This window comes from Malania oleifera, chromosome 8, assembly GCF_029873635.1.
Source record: "Malania oleifera isolate guangnan ecotype guangnan chromosome 8, ASM2987363v1, whole genome shotgun sequence".
NCBI classification, from domain to species: Eukaryota; Viridiplantae; Streptophyta; class Magnoliopsida; order Santalales; family Ximeniaceae; genus Malania; species Malania oleifera.
In genome coordinates, this window is record NC_080424.1 from 44,059,450 (window position 1) to 44,080,151 (window position 20,702).

At 37.8% G+C, this 20,702-nt stretch overlaps 1 protein-coding gene across 11 annotated transcripts in view; it reads left to right on the forward strand.

Annotated features, from left to right (window-relative positions):
- The first annotated feature begins 7,662 nt into the window (after positions 1-7,662).
- LOC131162490 (uncharacterized) overlaps positions 7,663-20,702 on the forward strand; it is a 38,785-nt gene continuing 25,745 nt past the window's right edge. For all 11 annotated transcript variants that reach the window (XM_058119034.1, XM_058119035.1, XM_058119036.1 and 8 more), the window contains exon 1: positions 7,663-8,653. In XM_058119034.1, the coding sequence (XP_057975017.1) occupies positions 7,761-8,653 (893 nt within the window). In that variant the 5' untranslated portion in view covers positions 7,663-7,760. The remainder of the gene's footprint in view (positions 8,654-20,702) is intronic.

Genomic DNA, 20,702 nt, shown 5'->3' on the forward strand with positions numbered 1-20,702 from the left:
TTTCTAAGCTCTATCACCTAGAAGACCTGAAATGACTAAATATTCGCTGGGGTGAGACACCTCTCAGTAAGGAAGAAATAAGTTACAACAGTGTGTGGTTGAAGTGTTTGATATACAATTACAAAATATACATCCAGTTGTATTTCACTATCAATAGCAGCTAAGAAAAATGCATTCTTAATCACTTCATCATCGACTTCTCTATCACTTAATCACATACACACATACATAATTATTTTTACTAATAAATCCCGAGAATAGGGAAATCTACCTGCCTATACAAGTAGATTTCCTTTGCTCTAATGTTAAAACCATGGCACTTACCTTTTTTAGTAGGCTCTTGGGTTATGTATCCAGGTAAAGTCTCCAAGAATAGGGAAGGTCACTCGCCTATACAAGTGGCTTCCCTCTGCTCTTGTATCCACAGATAACTATCAAAGTACTCGCCTTCCTCAGCAAGCCCTTGGGTGGAGAGTTCAACTTTACCATAAATGCTTATATAATTATAGATACATGCATTCCATGTCATCATTTCACAGAGATCCACACATACCTCATACATACCCACAAAAGGTCCATAACTACACAAGTATCACAGTCCACACATGACCCATATTGACATAGGATAATTCATACATTTTTAATTCACACCCACACAGGGTTCATATCCACATAGAATACAACGTCCACATAGGACTATAATCCATATAAAATACATGTCAACACAGGACTGGTCCACACAGGACTATCAATCACACAGGTTACACGGTCCACATAGGACTAATTATTACACAGATTACAACACATACCACCCTATTCATGGTAAATAGGTAAAACAAACTCCTCATACCACTACCAATGTTTTACCCCCTATATAAACGCCCATATAATGACCACCTCATACCACTACCAACGTTATATGATAGTCATATCAAGTACAATATAACAACCTCCTCATACCACTGCCAATGTTATATCGCAATTTACATGAACCACAAAACAAATCAATAGCAAACCCAACCACTCAAGCACATCCACACGTCTACCATAGTATACACAATAAGTCAGTATCCACAACGAACCAGAATTTTCAACCAAGTAGAATTTGCAGCCCAAACAGTATTCACAATCACACAATAAATCATAATTTCGTAGTACTCGCAACCATTTAATTATCAAAGTTGTTTTCATGGCACCCGTTTTTTTCCCAATATAATATATAATCAAAAACAATATTTTCAATGCCTGCACTGTTCAGAATAATTTACCTAAATATATATATATAGAATTTTATACCCAAAATTAAACCAGTTTAAAATTAATAAAAACATATATAACGTATTTCCCCTCACCTACTCCTCGGGATTCTGCCTAAAATCAAACAAAAACAAGACCCTATATTTCAAAAATCCCAACTTACTTAAATCTTAGAAAAACGCTCATTTAATACTTCTTAAGTTCCATATATTTCAAAATAATAGTAAAACCTTAAAAACCCTGATTTTGGGATGGCACCCCAAAACCCCAAATCAACGATCTACTTTGGTAGCCTTGCAGAGAATAATCCTACGAACCCCGTGGTGGTTCTGAATCATCAAACCGAGTCGAATCCAGCCCAAAATCGAAGAGAGAAGGCAGAGGGACCATTTTCTAGAGAGAGAGAAAGAGGCTTCATGCATAATTTTCTCACTAAAAATGAAAGGAATCGCTATTTATAGGAATGGACTTGTCGACGAGACACGTGGATTCATCGACGATCTCATGAAGAACACTCGTCAACGAGACCGTGAGTTCATCGACGAGTTTCAGAATACTTCAAACCCTCTCAGTAACTCCTTGTCGATGAGACATATGCCCTCGTCAACGAGCCAAGGTAGAATGCTCATCGACGAGACTAGTTTGTTCGTCGACGAGTTTTCGCTAACACCTTTTAAAATATTATTTTTTTTCCCCTTTTCTCTTTCTTCTATTTTTCCCTATTCCAATTATTATTTTCCTTATTATTTTAAATAGTTAAAATTTTTTGGATTGTTACATTCTCCCCTCCTTCAGAAAATTTCATCTTCGAAATTCATTAATCCGCTATTTTCACAACTAAAAAGCTAACTAACCATATTCATACATTTCAATCAACTCAAACATATGCAACACCGAATCATGCAAAGTCAAACAAAATTAATACTCATGATAACGTAGACATATTACCTGTGCCTTTAGCGTTGTCCCCCTCAGGAATACCCAACATATAAACACATGCCGGGGCACTGCCGCCACGAGGTACCGAGTTGTTCCTCTGGTTCTGATTTGGAGTAGGTGTGTTGTTCGACGGTTCTCGACATTCCCAAGCTATATGACCATATTTGCCGCATCTATAGCACATGACACCCCTACTTCGACATTCTCCCTAATGTCGTTAGTTACATCTACAACAGTAAGGGTGTGACGAATTGCCCTAACGTCCTCGATCATTCCTTTCAGACCTCTAACCTATGACATCTCTGTCTCCCCTCCATGACCCCTATCTGAAATTTGCATGAGGATTGGGAGACATATGCCTTTTCCTTCATTCTGATGCCTCTGCACCTCTCTGCAACTTGACTCTGCCATGATGGCTTTTCCACAAATTCTGGAAAATCTTGAATCTGCAAACATGCCATATGCTTGTGAATTCTCCGATTCAGGACCCTTTCAAACCACCTCACCTTTTGGTATTCATCTAGAACCATGGAAGGTGTGAAGCGGGAAAGTTCTATAAATTTAACAGCATAATGCTGAATGGTGAGACGCCCTTGAGTCAGTTTGAAAAATTCTTCCGCCCTCGCATTTATGGTGGTAATGGGGAAGTATCGGTCGTAGAAGACCTGCTTGAAATCACCCCAGGTCATTGCTATAGGTACTGCTCACTATTCTTCCAACAGATTCATTGCATGCCACCACCGTTCATCTTCTCTAGCCAACTTAAAGGTGGCAAAAAGAACCTTTTGCTCCTCAATACAATTCAACATTGCCATTATCTTTTCCATCTCTTGCATCCACTTCTCAGCCTTAATTGGGTCAGTGCCACCCTCAAAAGATTAGGGTTTCAGGCAAGTGAATTGATCAATTAGGTAACCCTGGTGCACTGGTGGGTAGCTTGATCCCCTAAAATCTCATCTCATCTCTTCCTTAACCTGACAAGCTATACCTCGCAATAGTTAGGAGGTGTCAATCTCATCCCCACTAGAAGCTCCCAACTCGTTTCCTCCTCCTTCATCCACCCCTTTGCCTCTAGGATCCATCCCTGAATATATATATATAAAACAGGGACAAGTTTAATATCTCTACACCTTAATATAACGGACAAAAATCTTAAGACATGAAATCAACTTAATATCCAAATTCTCAATTAAACATCCAATATCCAATTGTCCGCATTCATTTTAACCTCCAAATTCAAATTCCATATTTCAGTTTCTCTACTTGGAAACATCACCGTCGATGGATTTACCGTGGTTTTTTGAAACTGTCGACTGATTTAGAAAATCACATAATTCTGTCAAAGGATTTCTCCCTCCAGGCTACGAAACAAACTCGAACTTATGTCAACACCCTAATCTACCCATTCCTACCCTTATCCAACTTAAACCTATACTCTGGTATTAATCCTCCTAAAATCCGCAAGACCATTATGCTCTGATACCAACAGTAATGCCTCAGGCCTGCCACGTGGGGCCTGGAGTATTATGAGACCAATCATACGTCTTTGATACCATTCACGCAGAAGAACTAATTAAATAACCTCAAACAAAATACCAAAGTACTATATTTACATATGCAAACTCATAAAAGGTACATCCAAATTCCATATTACATAACTAGGTCAAAATATTAAACATAAAACTATACACATATCCATTCTGGTATCCACTCACAAAAACTACCTCGCCCTGGAGCTTTTTAAGCTTGATCACATGGAAGACCTGAAAAGATTCAATATTCGCCGTGGTGAAACACCTCTCAGTAAGGAAGAAATAAGTTACAATAGTGTGTGACTGAATTGTTTGATATACAATTACAAGATATACATCCAGTTGTATTTCACTATCAATAGCAGCTGAGAAAAATGCATTCTTAATCACATCATCATCGACTTCTCTGTCACCCAATCACATACACACATACATAATTATTTTTACTGATAAATCCCAAGAATAGGGAGGTCTACTTGTCCATACAAGTAGATTCCCTCTGTTCTAGTGCTAAAACCAGGGCACTCAAGCCCTCGGGTTATGTATCCAGGTAAAGTTTCTGAGAATAGGGAAGGTCACCTGCCTATACAAGTGGCTTCCCTCTACTCTAGTATCCATAGATAACTACTAGAGTACTCACCTTCCTCAGCAAGCCCTTGGGTGGAGAGTTCAAATTTACAATAAATACTTATATAATTATAGATACACACATTCCATGTCATCATTTCATAGAGATCCACACATAACTCATGCATACCCACAAAAGGTCCATAACTACACAAGCATCACAGTCCACACATGACCCACACCTCACAGGATAGTTCGTACAGTTTTCATTCACACCCAAACAGGGTTCATATCCACACAAAATACAACATCTACACAGGACTATAATCCATATAAAATATATGTCAACATAGGATTGGTCCACACAGGACTATTAACCACATAGGTTACATGGTCCACACAGGACTAATCATCACACAGATTACAACACATACCAACATGTTCATAGTAAATAGGTAAAACAAACTCCCCATACCACTGCCAATGTTTTTCCCCCCAATATAAATGTCCATATAACAACCTCCTCATACCACTACCAACGTTATATGACAGTTATATCAGGTACGATATAACGACCTCCTCATACCACTTCCAACGCTATATCACAATTTACATGAACCACAACACAAATCAATAGCAAATCTAACCACTCAAGCACATCCACACATCTACCAAAATATACACAATAAGCCAGTATCCACAACCAACTAGTATTTTCAACCAAGTAGAATTCGCAACCCAAACAGTATTCACAATCACACAATAAATCATAATTTCGCAATACTCTCAACCATTTAATTATCAAAGTTGTTTTCATGCCACATGATTTTTTCCAATATAATATATAATCAAAAACAATATTTTCAATGCTTGCACTGTTCAGAATAATTTACCTAAAAATATATAGAAAATTTTATACCCAAAATTAAACCAGTTTAAATTAATAAAAATTGATATAACGTATTTCCCCTTACCTGCTCCTCGGGATTTTGCCTAAAATCAAACAAAAACAAGACCCTGTATTCCAAAAATCTCAACTTACTCAAATCTCATAAAAATGCTCATTTAATACTTCCTGGGTTCAATATATTTCAAAATAATAGTAAAACCTTAAAATATCTCATTTACCTTAATTCTGGGATGGTGCCCCAAAATCTCAAATCAACAATCAACTCCGGCAGCCTTACAGAGAAAAATTTTGATATGACGACCGGGGGCCGAGTTTTATTGAATAACAATTTGTATATGAAATGAGTTATTATACAGTTTTTATTATGTAAATTTCCATATATGATTCAGAACCTTGTGGATTTGCGATATGTGATGATGTGAGCATGATAACGTAGCTATATGTGGTAGTGAGTGCAATCACACGGGCATGGAAATGTGATGAAGTCGATTGGAGACCTGAACCGCAGTACTACTCCAAGGTTTCTGTCGGGGGTCCCATCCGTGGTATACTGGGCAACCATAGGTAAGTACAATCGTACTTATGATGATAATTTAACTTAGTTGTGAAACCGTTGGCTATGAGTTGAGTTTAGCTTTCGGGCGGCACAACCCGTCATGGGGGGAAACATGTTGAATGAGTGTGTGATAGCATGACGATGCTACTTTGACAGTCCAAGTTGTGTTTTTTATGTATATATGGGAAAATTTACTATAAATGGACTATATTGAGTCGGCCATTATTAATGGTAAATTATGTATCTTCTGTTATACAGTATAGTACAGTTTTCTTTAAAATGTCAATTTTTATGTACTAGTTAAATGATGGAATTTTTTTTTACATGAGAACCCATGCTAGTCACATACTGATGTTAATATAATCCGTCTCACTGAGAAGTGTTTTTCCCCCATTATACAAATGATTTTTCAGGTCTTTCAGGGAACCGTTCCTAACTTGTCTCAGGGCGGGAGCCAGATTTTTTCGAGTAGTTATTAGTGCTGGTGAGATACCAGTTATCCTATTTTATTGTTTTGAGGATTGTAACATGTAGACGGATAGTGGTATGTATATATTTGGGGAGCAATTCGAACTCTGGTAACGAATGTTGATGTTTTAGTAATCTTCCGCTGTATGGTTTCATTTCCAGTATTGGCAGGTGCACCCGGGATTCCTTGGTTAGGGCGGATTGTATTCCTGTATATATGTGTAAATATGATATCATAGAATGGTTATTTTATTTTTCTAGCACCCCGGGCCACGTGGCGGGTCGGGGCGCTACATCCCAACTCTACTACCTTTGCAATTCCTAACCTTTTAGTTCTTTTTTTTTTTTTCAACTTAATATTGTCTGTCTTAACCCTTCCAATTCATCCATAGTATATAGACCCATGTCAAAATAATTGTAATGTATCCAAATGCATATTTATCTCAAGAGATTAGCAATCCTTTTAATTCAAAAAATATAATGGACTAGATGAACTTTTTAACGTATCCAAGCCTTACTATTTTATTTGAAATAGTTTCCATAGATTTATCAAGGAGATTGGTTGTGGGCATTGTGTCGTTATATATATATTTTGGATTACGCACCGGGTATCCACGTGTCTATTTTACGGTCCACGTGACTAATCCTGTGTCCCTTGAAGTTGACCTCACAACTCCAAAGGGAGGGTAAATTCAGGAATCCAGGGGCGGAAATGAACCAGGGAGGGTTTGAACACCTGATCTCGTGAAAGGCACTCCCGCAGTTCGCATTACAACCTGAACCATGCCCTGGGGGTTTGTGTCGTTATATTGTTTTTACATTAGATTGTCAAAATCATTGAGTTCGTTCAAGATCTGGAAGTGGAGTTTGTGATTTATTTATTTTTGGATAAATTAATCTAGAGTTATTTGCTACATTAAATAAGCAACTCATCCATTTAGAAGATTTTGGCAAAACAGAGTTTCTCTCTTAAGTTTGTAGGGATAAGGTGTTTTTGTATGGATGCACTTAATCAAAATTGATGGTATTTACTTAATTAGAATCTATGCGAGGTGCTTCTTTGTTAGCTTTTGTGGTTAAAGTCCGCCTCATTCTGTTTGTGCCCAGTGAATCTCATTGGCTATAAAATCAGGACCGTCCTATTTAATTTCTTTGTTAAGACTTCACATAAGACATCAGTTTATTATATACATATTATTAAAATTTGAAACTTTTATGCTAGAGGTTTTAAGTTTAAAACATGAAAAAGAAATAAGAAAACATATAAAAAAGATCAATAGATTAGCATAAATAATTAATATTTTAAATTAAATAAATAACTCCTAAATTAATTAACGCAACCCCTGAGTAGTAAATGTATGTGATTTTTGAAACAGGAGGAATTGTAGGGTAATTATCCGGCCTTGACCCAATGACCAGGGGTCTCATGAAAAACCCCTGAAACCGTGACCCATGCAAATTCTGCTAGTCAGTTACAGGTTAAAACCTCTTCGTCCGGTCGCCAATATTCCCTCCCTCTCAAAGCACTCCCATGGCCTCCGCCACCGTAGGTTCCCCCTCCGACGGCCTTCGCGCGGAGGAGATTCCCGTTGTCGATCTCCGCCTCCTCTCCCAGTCCGAACTCCACGCCCTCTCTCTCTCTTCCTCCCCCTCCTTTGACCTCCACCGCGTCGACGACATCGTCATCCCCAAAATCGACCGCTCCGTCTTCAACGAGAGCGCTGGCAGTCGCAAGCAGACCTACTCTCGCCTCCGTCTCGCCCCTGGCAAGTCTGAACTCGCCACCTCCGGCGCCCCCATTCGTCGCTCCGCCGGTCGCCCCCGTCGACTCCCCGCCCCACGATATTATCCCGACACCGTAGACGATGAAAACAACAAAATCGTAGGCTGTTTAAAGCAATTGTTCGCAGCGGAGGATTATAACGATAATTTAGTTCAAGTTGAAGTTGAGTATGGGGAATCTGTGCCTGAGATTTACAATGTCGGTCACTCTTTGCAAGAGATCCCAATTGATGTCATTGACGGCGGGAAGAAGAGGAGGAGAGGAAGCAAACCTAAGAGCGAGAAGCTGGTGACGGATAGTGGTCAGAATGAGCGGGAGGCGATTGTGAGCTATGAGAATCCTGAAGACAGGGATAGGGAAATATTGAATAAGAATGGTATTTTAGTGGATGCGGTTGCATTGGCAAATGCAGAGGATCCATTCGGTTCAGAACTGAGCAGGAGGACTGAAGGTTTGGAGACTGAAATGGAGTTGTTAGGGTTTTTGAGGGAATTAAATGGGGAATGGGGTAGTAGGAGGAAGAAGAGGAAGATTGTTGATGCCAGTGATTTTGGAGATGCCTTACCGAAAGGTTGGAAGCTTTTACTTCGTCTTAAGAGGAAGGAAGGCCGGGTGTGGCTGATATGTAGCCGATACATCAGGTTTTTCTGTGATATTTGTTCATTGCCCTTTCACTGTTGTATGCAGCCCTTTTTTTTTCAGTCAAATATCAATAACAAATGTTTACTGGATTCATTGTCATACATGGTTTGACATATTGTTGCATTTGTATGTGCTCTATCGATTATTTCAATTATGTCTACTGCCCATTGAGATAAATCATTAGAGCTCACAGCCTATTAATTATTTTAATGAGTCCATGAACTCTCTTCAATGAAATAATGCAATCCATGAACAGTACTTTGTTTTGCCGAAAAAATTCCATGCTGATTGCAGAACTTGGAATTGATATATAAGAATATACGTGTGTACCTGTTTGTGCGTGTAATATGGTGTTTTTATGTAATTATAATACCATGCAACAACATAAGACAATAAATTGAGCAAAGATTCCAAGGAACTTGGAGATGTCAATATTTCGAGATTTGAAGTCTATTAATTTGATCTAGTGCTTGCTGCCTAGCGCTAGGCGCCGCCTTGTACTGCTAGACCTCTTAGTCGTCAAGATTATCTTGCTTGGTTGGAGCAACAATGACCAGAGGAGTTGCCGACTTGTTGGAGGAAGATCCTTTCTTCTTCAGTTCAAATACTCACACGACTGCCAAGGGAGAACATTGTTGTACTTGACATGGAGCCCTTCTAATCTCGAATGATGAAGTTGCCATGTCTTCATCCCGAGATCTCCCATCTTTGAGATAGTGAGCATGGCGAGCCTTTTGTCTCATCTTCTCCTTAAACCTCATCACTTGAAACTCCTCTCCATTAAAGCCCTAACCCAGAAATCAAACTCTATTTCGCTCCTATCCACAGCAACTGAACCATGTTTTTTCCCTATCCACCAAAAATTCTCTTCAACAATTCAACCACCAAAATACTCTCACTAGCCACTCGTATCTCTTGCAGCAACTTTTCCTTGGTTGTTAGAGTGCATTTTGATCTCCACCAGTGACTGCGTCTGTTAACTATCTCACCTAATGCCAATCGACTCTCGGAAGAATCTCATGACAACTTGTCTCTGATCATCAGAGTTTCTCTCGATCACCACTAACAACTGCAATGACAACATACATAGCATCTGTTGACCATCTTGTTGGCCACCGCTTTGTATCGATTGGGGAGACATATTAGTAGTCAAAGTAAATCCTAAGCTTTGACTGGTGATACATTTCAGTAGGCGAAGATCCTTCACAACTTGAAAATTTGAGTTTGCTTTGAGTGGAAGAGATATTGTCTGAATGGGGAAGATAAATTGTTGTTCTTGTTTGCGGAAAATGGGGAGTTTCTCAAAATTTCAGAAAATAATGGGAAACGGACCTTTCATACTTTCCTAACAAAAGAGGAAAGGAGTTTGCTTTTCGAACAGTTACAGATTTCCTATTTAAAAAGACAGAAGATCCTTGGATTATGCCTTTAAGAACATTGAACCACTTTATCATGTTTTGGTGGAGAGCCAACAATTTTGGTCGATTCTAATCTCTGGAAAAGGTTCCGAAAAAAGGTGTAATACTAATGATCTACATACCAGAAGAGAAGGAGGCAAGGTTATGGTTGAGGTTTTTTGATATTGTTAAGCTTTTTAAGTAAAACAAGCAATATACAAGCTCTAACTCCAGTGAAGGGCTAAGAATGTGCTGTTTGGTTTGTGGGTCAACAAATGTAGGAGCAAGGGTAGTGTATATCGATTAGAATTTCAGCAAGAACATATAGTCAGTTAGGAGTTCTGGGGATATTTCAAATTAGAGGGTAGGAAGGAATCAACAAAGAGAAGGTATTCAGGTGTTGGGAATTATGAAAGGAAAGAACCACTCAAGGTAAGTTTGTTCCGCCCTTTAATGGGGGTTTTATTGAGAGATTTTGGATACAACATCCAAACAGACATCAAGAAATAGCTAGAGCTTCCAATTGGGCCAGAACATACAAAGAAACAATTGGGCCCGAAAGTATAAATCATATGTGTCTAATTTTTATGGAAGAACTACTTATAGCCATACCTTGAAGAGTAGGCTAGAGAATTTGGGTACAGAGGAGGTCCATTCGGAATTGAAAAATGGCTCGGTAATAGTTAGAAAAAGGTGGCAGGCTTTATTCCAAATCAACGAGCATGAGCCATCCTCTTCTAGAGAACCTTTTTTGTAGGATAGGAAGAAAGAGAACACGAGGACATTTACGGTGCAATTGGAGGAATTACATTTAGGTGATGTGGGAGAAGAGGAATATAAAAGCTAGGGAATGTTCAAAGAAGCAAAGCATGTTGAGCTCCAAGAAGGAAAGGTAGGGGCTGTGATGGAATTATTGAGAACTCCCTCTTAGATATTGAATAGATAGAAAGAAGCCTGTGAACGCACAAAAAATAAGATGATGGAGGTATGTATTTTGGATAAGAGGAAAGGTAAAGAAGTTCTGGAATCTGAGTCCTTGTCATCATTTGAGTCTGAGGATGAGGATTTGTTAATAGAAAAGCTGAGGAAGGAGGGAGAAAAGAATGTTGTATCTACAAAGAATCATATTGGTCTAGGTATGAGTAATCATAATACAAATAAAGTTAGGATTTTAAATGGTACTTTTCTTCCCACAATAACTACAAAATCCCAATCCTTCTATGGACCCAATCATTTACCCTCTATGATCAATTCCAAATAGAAGACAAGGAATTTGCGTACAACTCCTAGGAAATAGAATTTGGGGAGTGATGCTATTTTTGATGGTATGCCATTTAATTATGTGTTTTCTATTATTAACTCTAAATTACTAAATTGCCATAAGGAATCAGATGGTGAAGAAAATCTACAAATCGTTGATCTTTTTGGGGATAAGAGAGAAAGCCAGGAAGCTTAGGAATTACTTGAGGATATGGGTCTTAGATTGATAGCTCCTTCAAGTGATTTTGTTAGGCGAAAAAGGATTTAGGGGAGACGATAAAAGCTAAAAAATTAAGTGGGAATTGATTAGATTAGCTTTTTGGGTGAACTATGGGAAAGGACGTAGGTTTCTCGGGGTTGCTAGTGTCCCCAAATGAAGATTTTGTCTTGGAATGTTAAAGGTTTGGGGGGATTAAACAAAATGAGGGTGATCAAGGATTTGTTGAATAAACCCACCCTGATATTTTGTTTCTTCAAGAGACAAATTAGGTGAGATTGATTCCCTTGCCTTTTAATAGTATTTGTCATAATAGATTCAAGGAGTACATTTTTTTTCCCCATCCTTGTGAGCTTTGGAAGGTCAATAAGTGACGTGGGACACTAGGTTAGCAACTTGCAAAGATAATATTTCTAGTTCTTTTTCCTTGTCAGTCTTACTTGAGATTTGGGGTGTAGGACATTGGTGGTTTACCTCCTATTGTGGTCCTCCTCAACACTCCCAGCGGGAAGATTTTATCATAGAGCTAGCTAGTTTGTGTGGGCTTCGCAATTTGTGTTGGGTGGTGGGGGATGTCTTTAATGTTATCAAAACCTATAGGGATAAATTTAGGGGCTCTAGGGCGACTAGTAGCATGAGACTTTTTGACTCTTTTATTAGGGACTGTGGTCTTGGGGATATTTCTTTGAACAATGGCTGTTTAACTTGGGTGGCTTCTTGGCTGCTTAGGAGGGCCTTTTCCCTAATATTGTTCGAGAGACTTTGGTTAGGCCTACTTTTGATCATTGCTCGATTCTTTTGGAGTCCAATCCTATATAGTGGGTCCCAACTCCTTTTAGATTTGAGAATACGTGGCTTACACCCCTTCTTTTCGTGATTCTATTAAAACTTGGTGGAGAGAGTGCCATGGTCAAGGCTGGGAGGACTTTAAGCTTATGAGAAAGTTAAAATTTATCAAAGAAAAATTGGAAGTTTGGAACAAAGAAGTGTTTGCGTATACTAGGGGAAAGAAAAAATGATAATTTGAAGGAGAGCGATTTGGATAGACTGGAGGATTGTGGTTTATTAGGGGAGGAAGATAGAGCTAGAAGGGTTCATCTTAGTAACAATTTGGAAGTGTTACTTATGATGGAGGAAAGGGCTTGACGTTAGAAGTCTAGAATTAATCGGACTTAAGAAGGGGATCTTAATTCTAGGATCTTCCAAAGGGTTGCTAATGGGAGGAGAAGGAAGAGTTTCATTGAGGAGTTGGAAGTTGATTGAGGGGAGGTGGTGAGAGATCATAATCATATAGGGAAGGAGGTTACAAATTTCTATAATGGATTCTACCAAGATGAGTGCAGGATTAGCTTAATGATGGAGGGGTTGGATTGGAAATCTATTGAGGAAGAGGTGGCCAAGTAGTTGGAGAGACAGTTTCATTTGGGGGAAATAAGGAGGTTTGTGTTTGATATGGCTAGGGACAAAGCACCAGGCCTAGATGCTTTCACTATGTCTTTTTTCAAGATAATTAGGAAGTGGTCAAAAATGATGTCTTGAAGTTTTTTTGAGGAGTTTCATAGGAATGGAGATGTGAGCAAGAGCAAGAATTCTACTTTCATTGCCCTGATTCCTAAAAAGGATAGGTCTAGAAAAGTAAAGGATTTTAGGCTAATCAACTTGGTGACTGGTAGTTAGAAGCTGCTGGCAAAGGTTCTTTCAAAAAGGATTAGATAGTGTTAGGTGACACACCACACAGTGTCTTTGGCTCAATGCATTTGTTAAAGACAAGCAGATTTTAGATGCTTTTTTGGTAGCTAATGAGGTGGTTGACGATGTGAAGACGAGGGACAAGAAAGTGATTGGAGGGTGCCTCAATTATGCTAATATGTTTGTGATTGTTAATGGTCAACCTAGGGATTGGTTCAACATCTCGAGGGGTTGGAGACAAGGGGATCCATTATCTCCTTTCTTGTTCACTTTGGTCATGGATGTCTTAAGCAAGTTGGTTTCCTATGCTCAGGATTTTGGAATTATTAGTAGTCTGTCCATGTTGAAGAATTGGGTAAGATGGAAGACCTCATCACAATGATATGTCTCTCCCTCTGTTTGTAACATATGCCAAGTACATAACAATGATCATATTCCCTTACACGCTAACTCACGCTTACTAACACAGCAGTAACACGCAATAGTAACACTAAATAACTAGTAACATTTATTGAATAAATGCCTTTTTTTTCCCTCATTTGTTTTCCTCAAGTAACATTAGCACATTTTCAATGGCATCATTTTGTAAGATTCTTTACTTGATGAGTGAATTTGAAGGGAGGCTAGGGATGATTTTGGTTATTGAAATCAATTTTCATTTTTAAATAATTCCAAAAATGCTACTTTATTTTCCAGTTTTCCCATATACAAATAGAGTCCGTTTGGTCAAGGATTTTGGTAGGGAAAATAAAGGAAAGGAAAATGATAAGGAAACTCATTTTCCGTTGTATTTTTCTCTTTGTATCAAATACTACTAAAAATGAAAGTTTGTTCTAATATGATTAAAAATTAAGGAAAATTAAATGTGAATGGTGTATAAAACCAAATTTTTGTTCATTAATTTGATATATTTCTTATTTTCTTTTTCAACTTCCTTGATTACTAAATTTGAGAAATTGGATTCCTTTACATTTTCCTTTCCTTTCCCTCATATTTTCCAAGTTCCAAATGGGGCAATAGGAAAGTTGGAAAGCATATTTATATTATTGTTTTTTCAATTTTTTATTTCCTAGATTTTTTGTAAGATGGCATTTTTGTAAAAAAAAATTGAAAATAAAAAAGATAGAGTTTTCTGTAACCAAACGTTTCCCTAGATTTTTTTTATTTCCTAGATTTTTTTAAGTCTTAGTTGAAGAGTTTAAGTACTCTATTAACTCGAAGGGACAACATTCGTTCTTAGTTATATTGAACGCAGAGTTTTGTATTTTTTCTGAATCATAAATGAGGCCATGATATAGTTGATGATTCTGAGGAACTTTTTTAGTTTCTTAAATGAAGAGTTTTTTGTGGATGCTCATTAAGTTGACTTGCAATGCGAGGTTGAAGATGATATTGTACTGTGAAACATGCATCCCTGTGAAATCAATTTTAGGCTGTCCAATTATCATCTTCTTCTCCAGGAATATGACACCATATTATTGCACTATGTAATGAATTTTGACCATAGTAATTAATGTAAGTTGATTCCTGGAGAAAGCAATAGAATGCCATCAATATACCCTAAACCATTTGATAATATCAGCCCAAAAATCCTGATGATGGTTTTTCGACATAAAGCAAAGCTGTTTTTAACCCAAACAACGTGACATCCTGGTGATATCAGCAGTCTAGAATGTAGAATCACATTTTCGGTATTTCCTTTGAAGCAACCCCAAGGTGCCAAAATCCCACCTATCCCACCTTAAGATGAAATAAGTTTGTGAAACAAGGACCCTCTTTTTGGAAGAGGAAATTTGTCATGTGCAAGAACTAGAAAATGATTTAGGGGCTAATAATTGATTCCAGCCAAAGTTGTCCTCTTGCTTGCTTTGCCTACTTGTTGACATGCATAAGCTGAATAAGAAGTAATAGGCTTTATCAATTCTTTCCTTTGCAAAATTCCTCTAGTAGCAATTTGGATTTATCTCTTTGTGGTTTGCTTTTGTGGGGTTAACGACTTAATGCCGTCATTTTTTTTCTTGAATTTTAAGGAGACGATGAATTTGGATTGGTCCAAAAATGATGGTAACACTTTGTGAGAGATTCTTAATGGGAGTTGCACAGGGTGTTTAAACCATAGCCATCTCTGATGGGACATAGGATTTCACTGGGATGGAGTTGTGTCAATCTAGTTTAAGGTAAAGTATAGTTCATGTATTAGAGACTATTAGGATTCCAAGACAGTTTGGCTAGGGAACGTTGAATATCAGCTCCTGTGAGAAATTTTCTTCTTGGGAGTTTTATTTCATAGACCTAATGTTTGTCTACTAACGCGTGGACTAGTTGAATGTGGTTTTGTTTGCTAGTTAGAGTGATATCAAAGCTTTACCCATTGTAGTCCTAAATGGTCAATAACATGATCCCTAATGAAAGGGGCAAGATCAGAGGATTCATGGTGGAAGAGGTGGTGTCATAAAAGAAAACTATGATAGGAAAACGTCTATTGGATTCATTATGGAGAATGTATATATTGACAGCATTATTCATGAAGAATGATGTGAAAAACCATTAAGACTTCATCATCCTTGTCTTCAAGTTCATGTTCTAATTCTTGTCAGAGATCAAAGACATTTTTTGCCGTGGCCAAGAGCTTTCCATTGAATATTTCATCTACAAAGAAGACTTATTTTATGTCTCATCATGACTTTTTCTTTTTAATAAACAAAAGAAAATTTTATTAAGAGAGAAGAAATATACATTGTGGAGGACAAGGCAGACAGCTAATAAAAAAAGCAATGAAACAAAATGAAAAATATAGACATTCAAAAATAACGAAGCTAAGCATTCAAATGGCATTGCATATTGGTTGAAGAGACACCTCAAAAAAGAAGCATTAGTAGAACAACAAACTGACGCAAGAAAAAGCATTCTACTCCAAATCAAAGTAGGAGATATAGCCCTTTCATGATTCTAGCATTCCTTTCTAATCATATGCACCAAATGATTGCAAAAACCATACACCTCCAAAGAACTTTCCTCTCCTTTTCCTTTTTAAAATCCCTAAAATCAAGAAGGTAAAGGTCATCCAAAAGAGGACAAACCCAACACTCGTCAAAACACTTGAAAGATTATTCCCCACACCCCATGAAAAAGGATAAAGTAAGACCAAATATGAACGTTTCTTTTTAGATAACAAAAAATTCCACTAAAAACTATAGAATTACAAGAGATGGAGGATAAGATGTCCTCTGGAAATCAGATAATTGCAATAATGCTGTCTTCCAGTCCCTTTCAAGATGGGCAGCAATATCTCTCCTCACCCACCCAAAAATTTGCAAGAGTGCCCAAAAAGAAGCAAGAACTTCAACTCTCACAAAGCAAGAAAGAAGTCATTTGATCCTTGAAAATTCTTGCATTCCTTGAACTGTCGAGTCCAGAAAATGGCATTCATTTCACAAACCCATTAAGCCCTTGCTCTAATACTTTTCTTAAAACCTGGAAATCTCATTAGCATGAAATCATGCACATTCTGTTAAGCCATCCATGCTTCACCAATTGATAAAAAAACAACATTCCAAGGAAGTCTTGCCACCCAACAGTGAAGGAAAAGGTGCACATTATTCTTGTTCAATTCATGGTACAACATACATATATTTGGGCTGAGTGCCTTATATAGTCTTCTTATATGTAAAATGTTTCAACAAGTGTGAATATGTGTACCACCTCTATAAAGAAGGATGCACACATATGGTGATAGCAACTTATTTGGCGTTCTCCTCTTGAGTAGACTGTGGCTATTGGCTTAATTCATGACTGCTGTCTGAGTGAAGATCTTTATTTTTTGCGAACTTAGTTTTCCAATTAATGTATGGTGGAATGAATAACATTAGGAATATTAGTCAAGTGAGGAAAGAGAGATGTTCAAGCCTGAAGAGCATGTAAACTCCAATTTCTTCTATCTATCCCCAAAGATCTACAAAAGAAAGAGAAGGAAAAGAATGATGCCTGCTTTTCCATTTGTGATAATAATGCTGGATTTGTTGGAAAAATGGATATAAGGTTTTCCTTGTTTGATAGAGCTATGTTTCATGTTTAGATTATTGTTCCCATGGTTTTGTTAGCATTAGCAGCCTCTAAGAAATTGATTGTTGATATAGGCAATAGGAGTGTTGACATTAGGCATTTTTCGAAACGTCATTTGCTTGTATGGTCTTAATCAATCCTCCATCATCAAACTTCTTTGAAATGTTGCATAAAGGTCATGGTTACTCCAAGTATTAACCCACTGCTCTAACCCACTGCTCTGCATGCAGCAGTTTTATCCCCTTTTATCCCCTTCTCTTTCTCGATTTTGCATGCAGCATTTTTATCCCATTTTATCCCCTTATATTTTTCTATCTTGCCCTTCTCTTTCTCTCTTATTCTTCTTCTTCTTCTTATTTTGCTCTTACTCAATCCCATTTCCAGAGAAAGTAAAAACTTTCAACAAATCACCCTTTATAGCCTACCAACAATCTTGGAAGAAAGCAATTTTAAAAACCATAAGGGCCTGGGGCCTTATCTCTTTCCATTCCAAAACCCACCTTGATGTAGGATGAGAAGCAAGACCTTGGGAAGATCCAAAATCCTCGTTGGAGAATAATTAAGAATTGGCTCAAGGGATTGTTGGGTTTAGTTAGTTTTAATTGTGTGTTTAGTATTAACTAGTATAGGATTATGTGTATTTGGGGCCTCGTTTGTAATATCTGTGTATCCTAGGGCTATGTTTGTAGTCTCACGTTTTCTTTAGGGGTATATGTGTAGTTTCATGTGTTAGAGGCTTTCTTATAACTAGTGTGTGAAAGCCATGTTGTGAGTAGGTTGTTGAATTTGAATTTCAAGTGAACTTAGTTTTTTCTTTGTGTCTACTCTCCTCCCCTTATTTTCTGTTCTGTTCTGCCTTCTTCATTCCTTCTCGTTCTCTATGTTGTCCTTCTCTGTCTCTGTTCTCTCTGCTGTCCAGCAGCCCCTTCCCTCTATTTCTGCTGTCTCTAACCCACTGCTCTGCATGCAGCAGTTTTATCCCCTTTTGCCCCCTTCTCTTTCTCTATTTTGCATGCAGCATTTTTATCCCCTTATATTTTTCTATGTTGCCCTTCTCTTTCTCTCTTTCTCTTCTTCTTCTTCTTCTTCTTCTTCTTCTTCTTATTTTGGTGATTTATAGTTGCATCATCATTTTTGGAAGCTGCCCTACGAATATGGTTTCCACAAGTGGGGTCACTCTTGAAGTCCAGTCTACCAACCAACCAAGATAATAATATGGTTTCTATGAATGGGGTCACTCTAGAAGCCCACTCTACCCACCAAACAAGGTAATAAGGACTTTTGATGATTTATATTTGAAGCTGTGGCCAATTTGTGTTAAGGACTTCTGGTGATTTATAGTTGCATCATCATTGATGGAAGCTACCCTACGAATATGGTTTCTGCAAATGGGGTCACTCTTGAAGCCTGTTCTACCAACTAACCACGATAAGAAATCTGCCAAAAAGTTACTCAACTTGGGGACACTGCAAGAAAGAAAATGCATATGTTTGAAGACATCCAACATTCTTCAGACGTTCCTATTGTGGAGTTTGTCATTCCATGTGTTTATTGATGTAAACTCTCAATTCAAGTCTATGATGCTGCCAAAGTTTCATGGTTTCTTGCCTCACTCAAGTGCTGGCTTTTGAAAAATCCAAGTTTTGTTCTTGCTTTTGATCCAAATTTGAGGCCAATTTTTTTCTAACTTGGGTAGATTTGATGTTGGACAAGAAGCAAGACCTTGGGAAGTGCCTTGTTGGAGAAGTAACTAAGAAGAATTGGGTCAAGGGATTGTTGGGTTCAGCTAGTAGTTAATTGTGTGTTTAGGATTATCTAGTATAGGTTTATGTGTAGTTGGGGCCTTGTTTGTAATATATGTGTATTCTAGGGGTTTTTTTGTAATTTCATTAGGGGTATATGTGTAATTTCATGTGTTAAAGAGTCTTTCTTATAAATAGTGTGTGAAAGCCATGTTGTAAGTTGGTTGTTGAATTTGAATTTGAAGTGAATGTTAGTTTTCCCACTTGTACCTCCTCTCTCCTCTTGTTTCCCTTCCTCTTCAATTTCTTCTATAATTCTATTTCCTCCCCATGGCTGTAGATCCTTGATGCTGCCCCTGCATCACACTCCCCCCCCCCCCCCTTTTAATTCCTCCTCATCTAACAGTCTTTATAATCAATTCTTTTGATCTACGGTTGTAGGATTCTAATCTAACCCCTCTAACATTGGCCTACAGTGGTCCTCCTCCAGATACAAATTCTGAAAGAAGTTAGTAATAATTGAAGCAATCTAATATTGGTCATTAGCGACTCTTCCACCCCTCACATCTAACTCCCTAATCAAATTTTTACTAAAAGAAGAGTTACAATCACCGTTTTTAACCCATTTGAATTTGGTCTCTTTCCTCCAACTCATTTCCTAGAAGATCACTTCTTCCTTCTCATTCCTCGAGGAAACTCTTCTTATATCCTCACTTTCTGAGAGGTTGGTCTCTTCCTCCTTCCTATCCAAAGAAGCCAATGTGCCTATAAGGCTATATTTTCTAATTTTAACATTGCCAAGCACCTCCTTATTTACACCTACAATCTGCTAAAGATTAGGAAGCCCCACTAGGCTTAACCTCAGATGTTTGTATTATGTGTTTTGATGGTGCTGATACTTATTGCCATTTTATTTTGTTTGGGCACTATATGATCACTTGGGATTTGCGGAACAAATTGGTTGGTCCTTTTGGAAGGAGGGGTTTGCCTAGACCTGATAGAGGTTCTCCCCCCCCCCCCCTCCCCCCCGGCGCCCTTTTTTATTTCCTTAAAGGAGTTGTGGAAGTGTGTATTTTGCTGTTTTGTGGGGCATTTGGTGGAATGGATCACCCATATTTTTCGGCAGAAATATTTGGGCTTTACTGCTGCTTTCTGATAGAATTGGTTTCTTTGCATTTCCTTAGTCTTTTTTTAACTAGTCTTTCCAAAATAACTTCTGTTCATTTTTCTGACAGAATAGTTGTTATTGTTGTTGTTGGTGTTGTTATATGAGTATTATCATCACTAAATCCTAAGATGCTCTAAAATTCAAAAAGCATGCCAAAAAAAAAAAAAGAAATCTAAAACACAATATGCGAAACAATCCTCTGATGCTGTGAAGTTGGATAGATCAAACTCCTAGCCAAGAGGCAAAAATTACCTAAGATTCCTTGGCCATCTTGCTTCTTGATTTTTCATCTTCATTTTTGCCACCTACTCTTTTGTCATAAAAATTCAGTTCCTGTATTTTCTTTATCAGCATCATCCTTGGAGCCTAAAATGGTGAAATGCATACTAGCTTTTCTGAAAAAAGAATTTGAGAAAGAAAAAGAAATGAATTTTTGAAATAAAAAGACTGGAACAAACTAAATCCAGGAGAGCTCATAGGCGGTGCCTGAATAACAGGGCTTCAGTTTGGTAC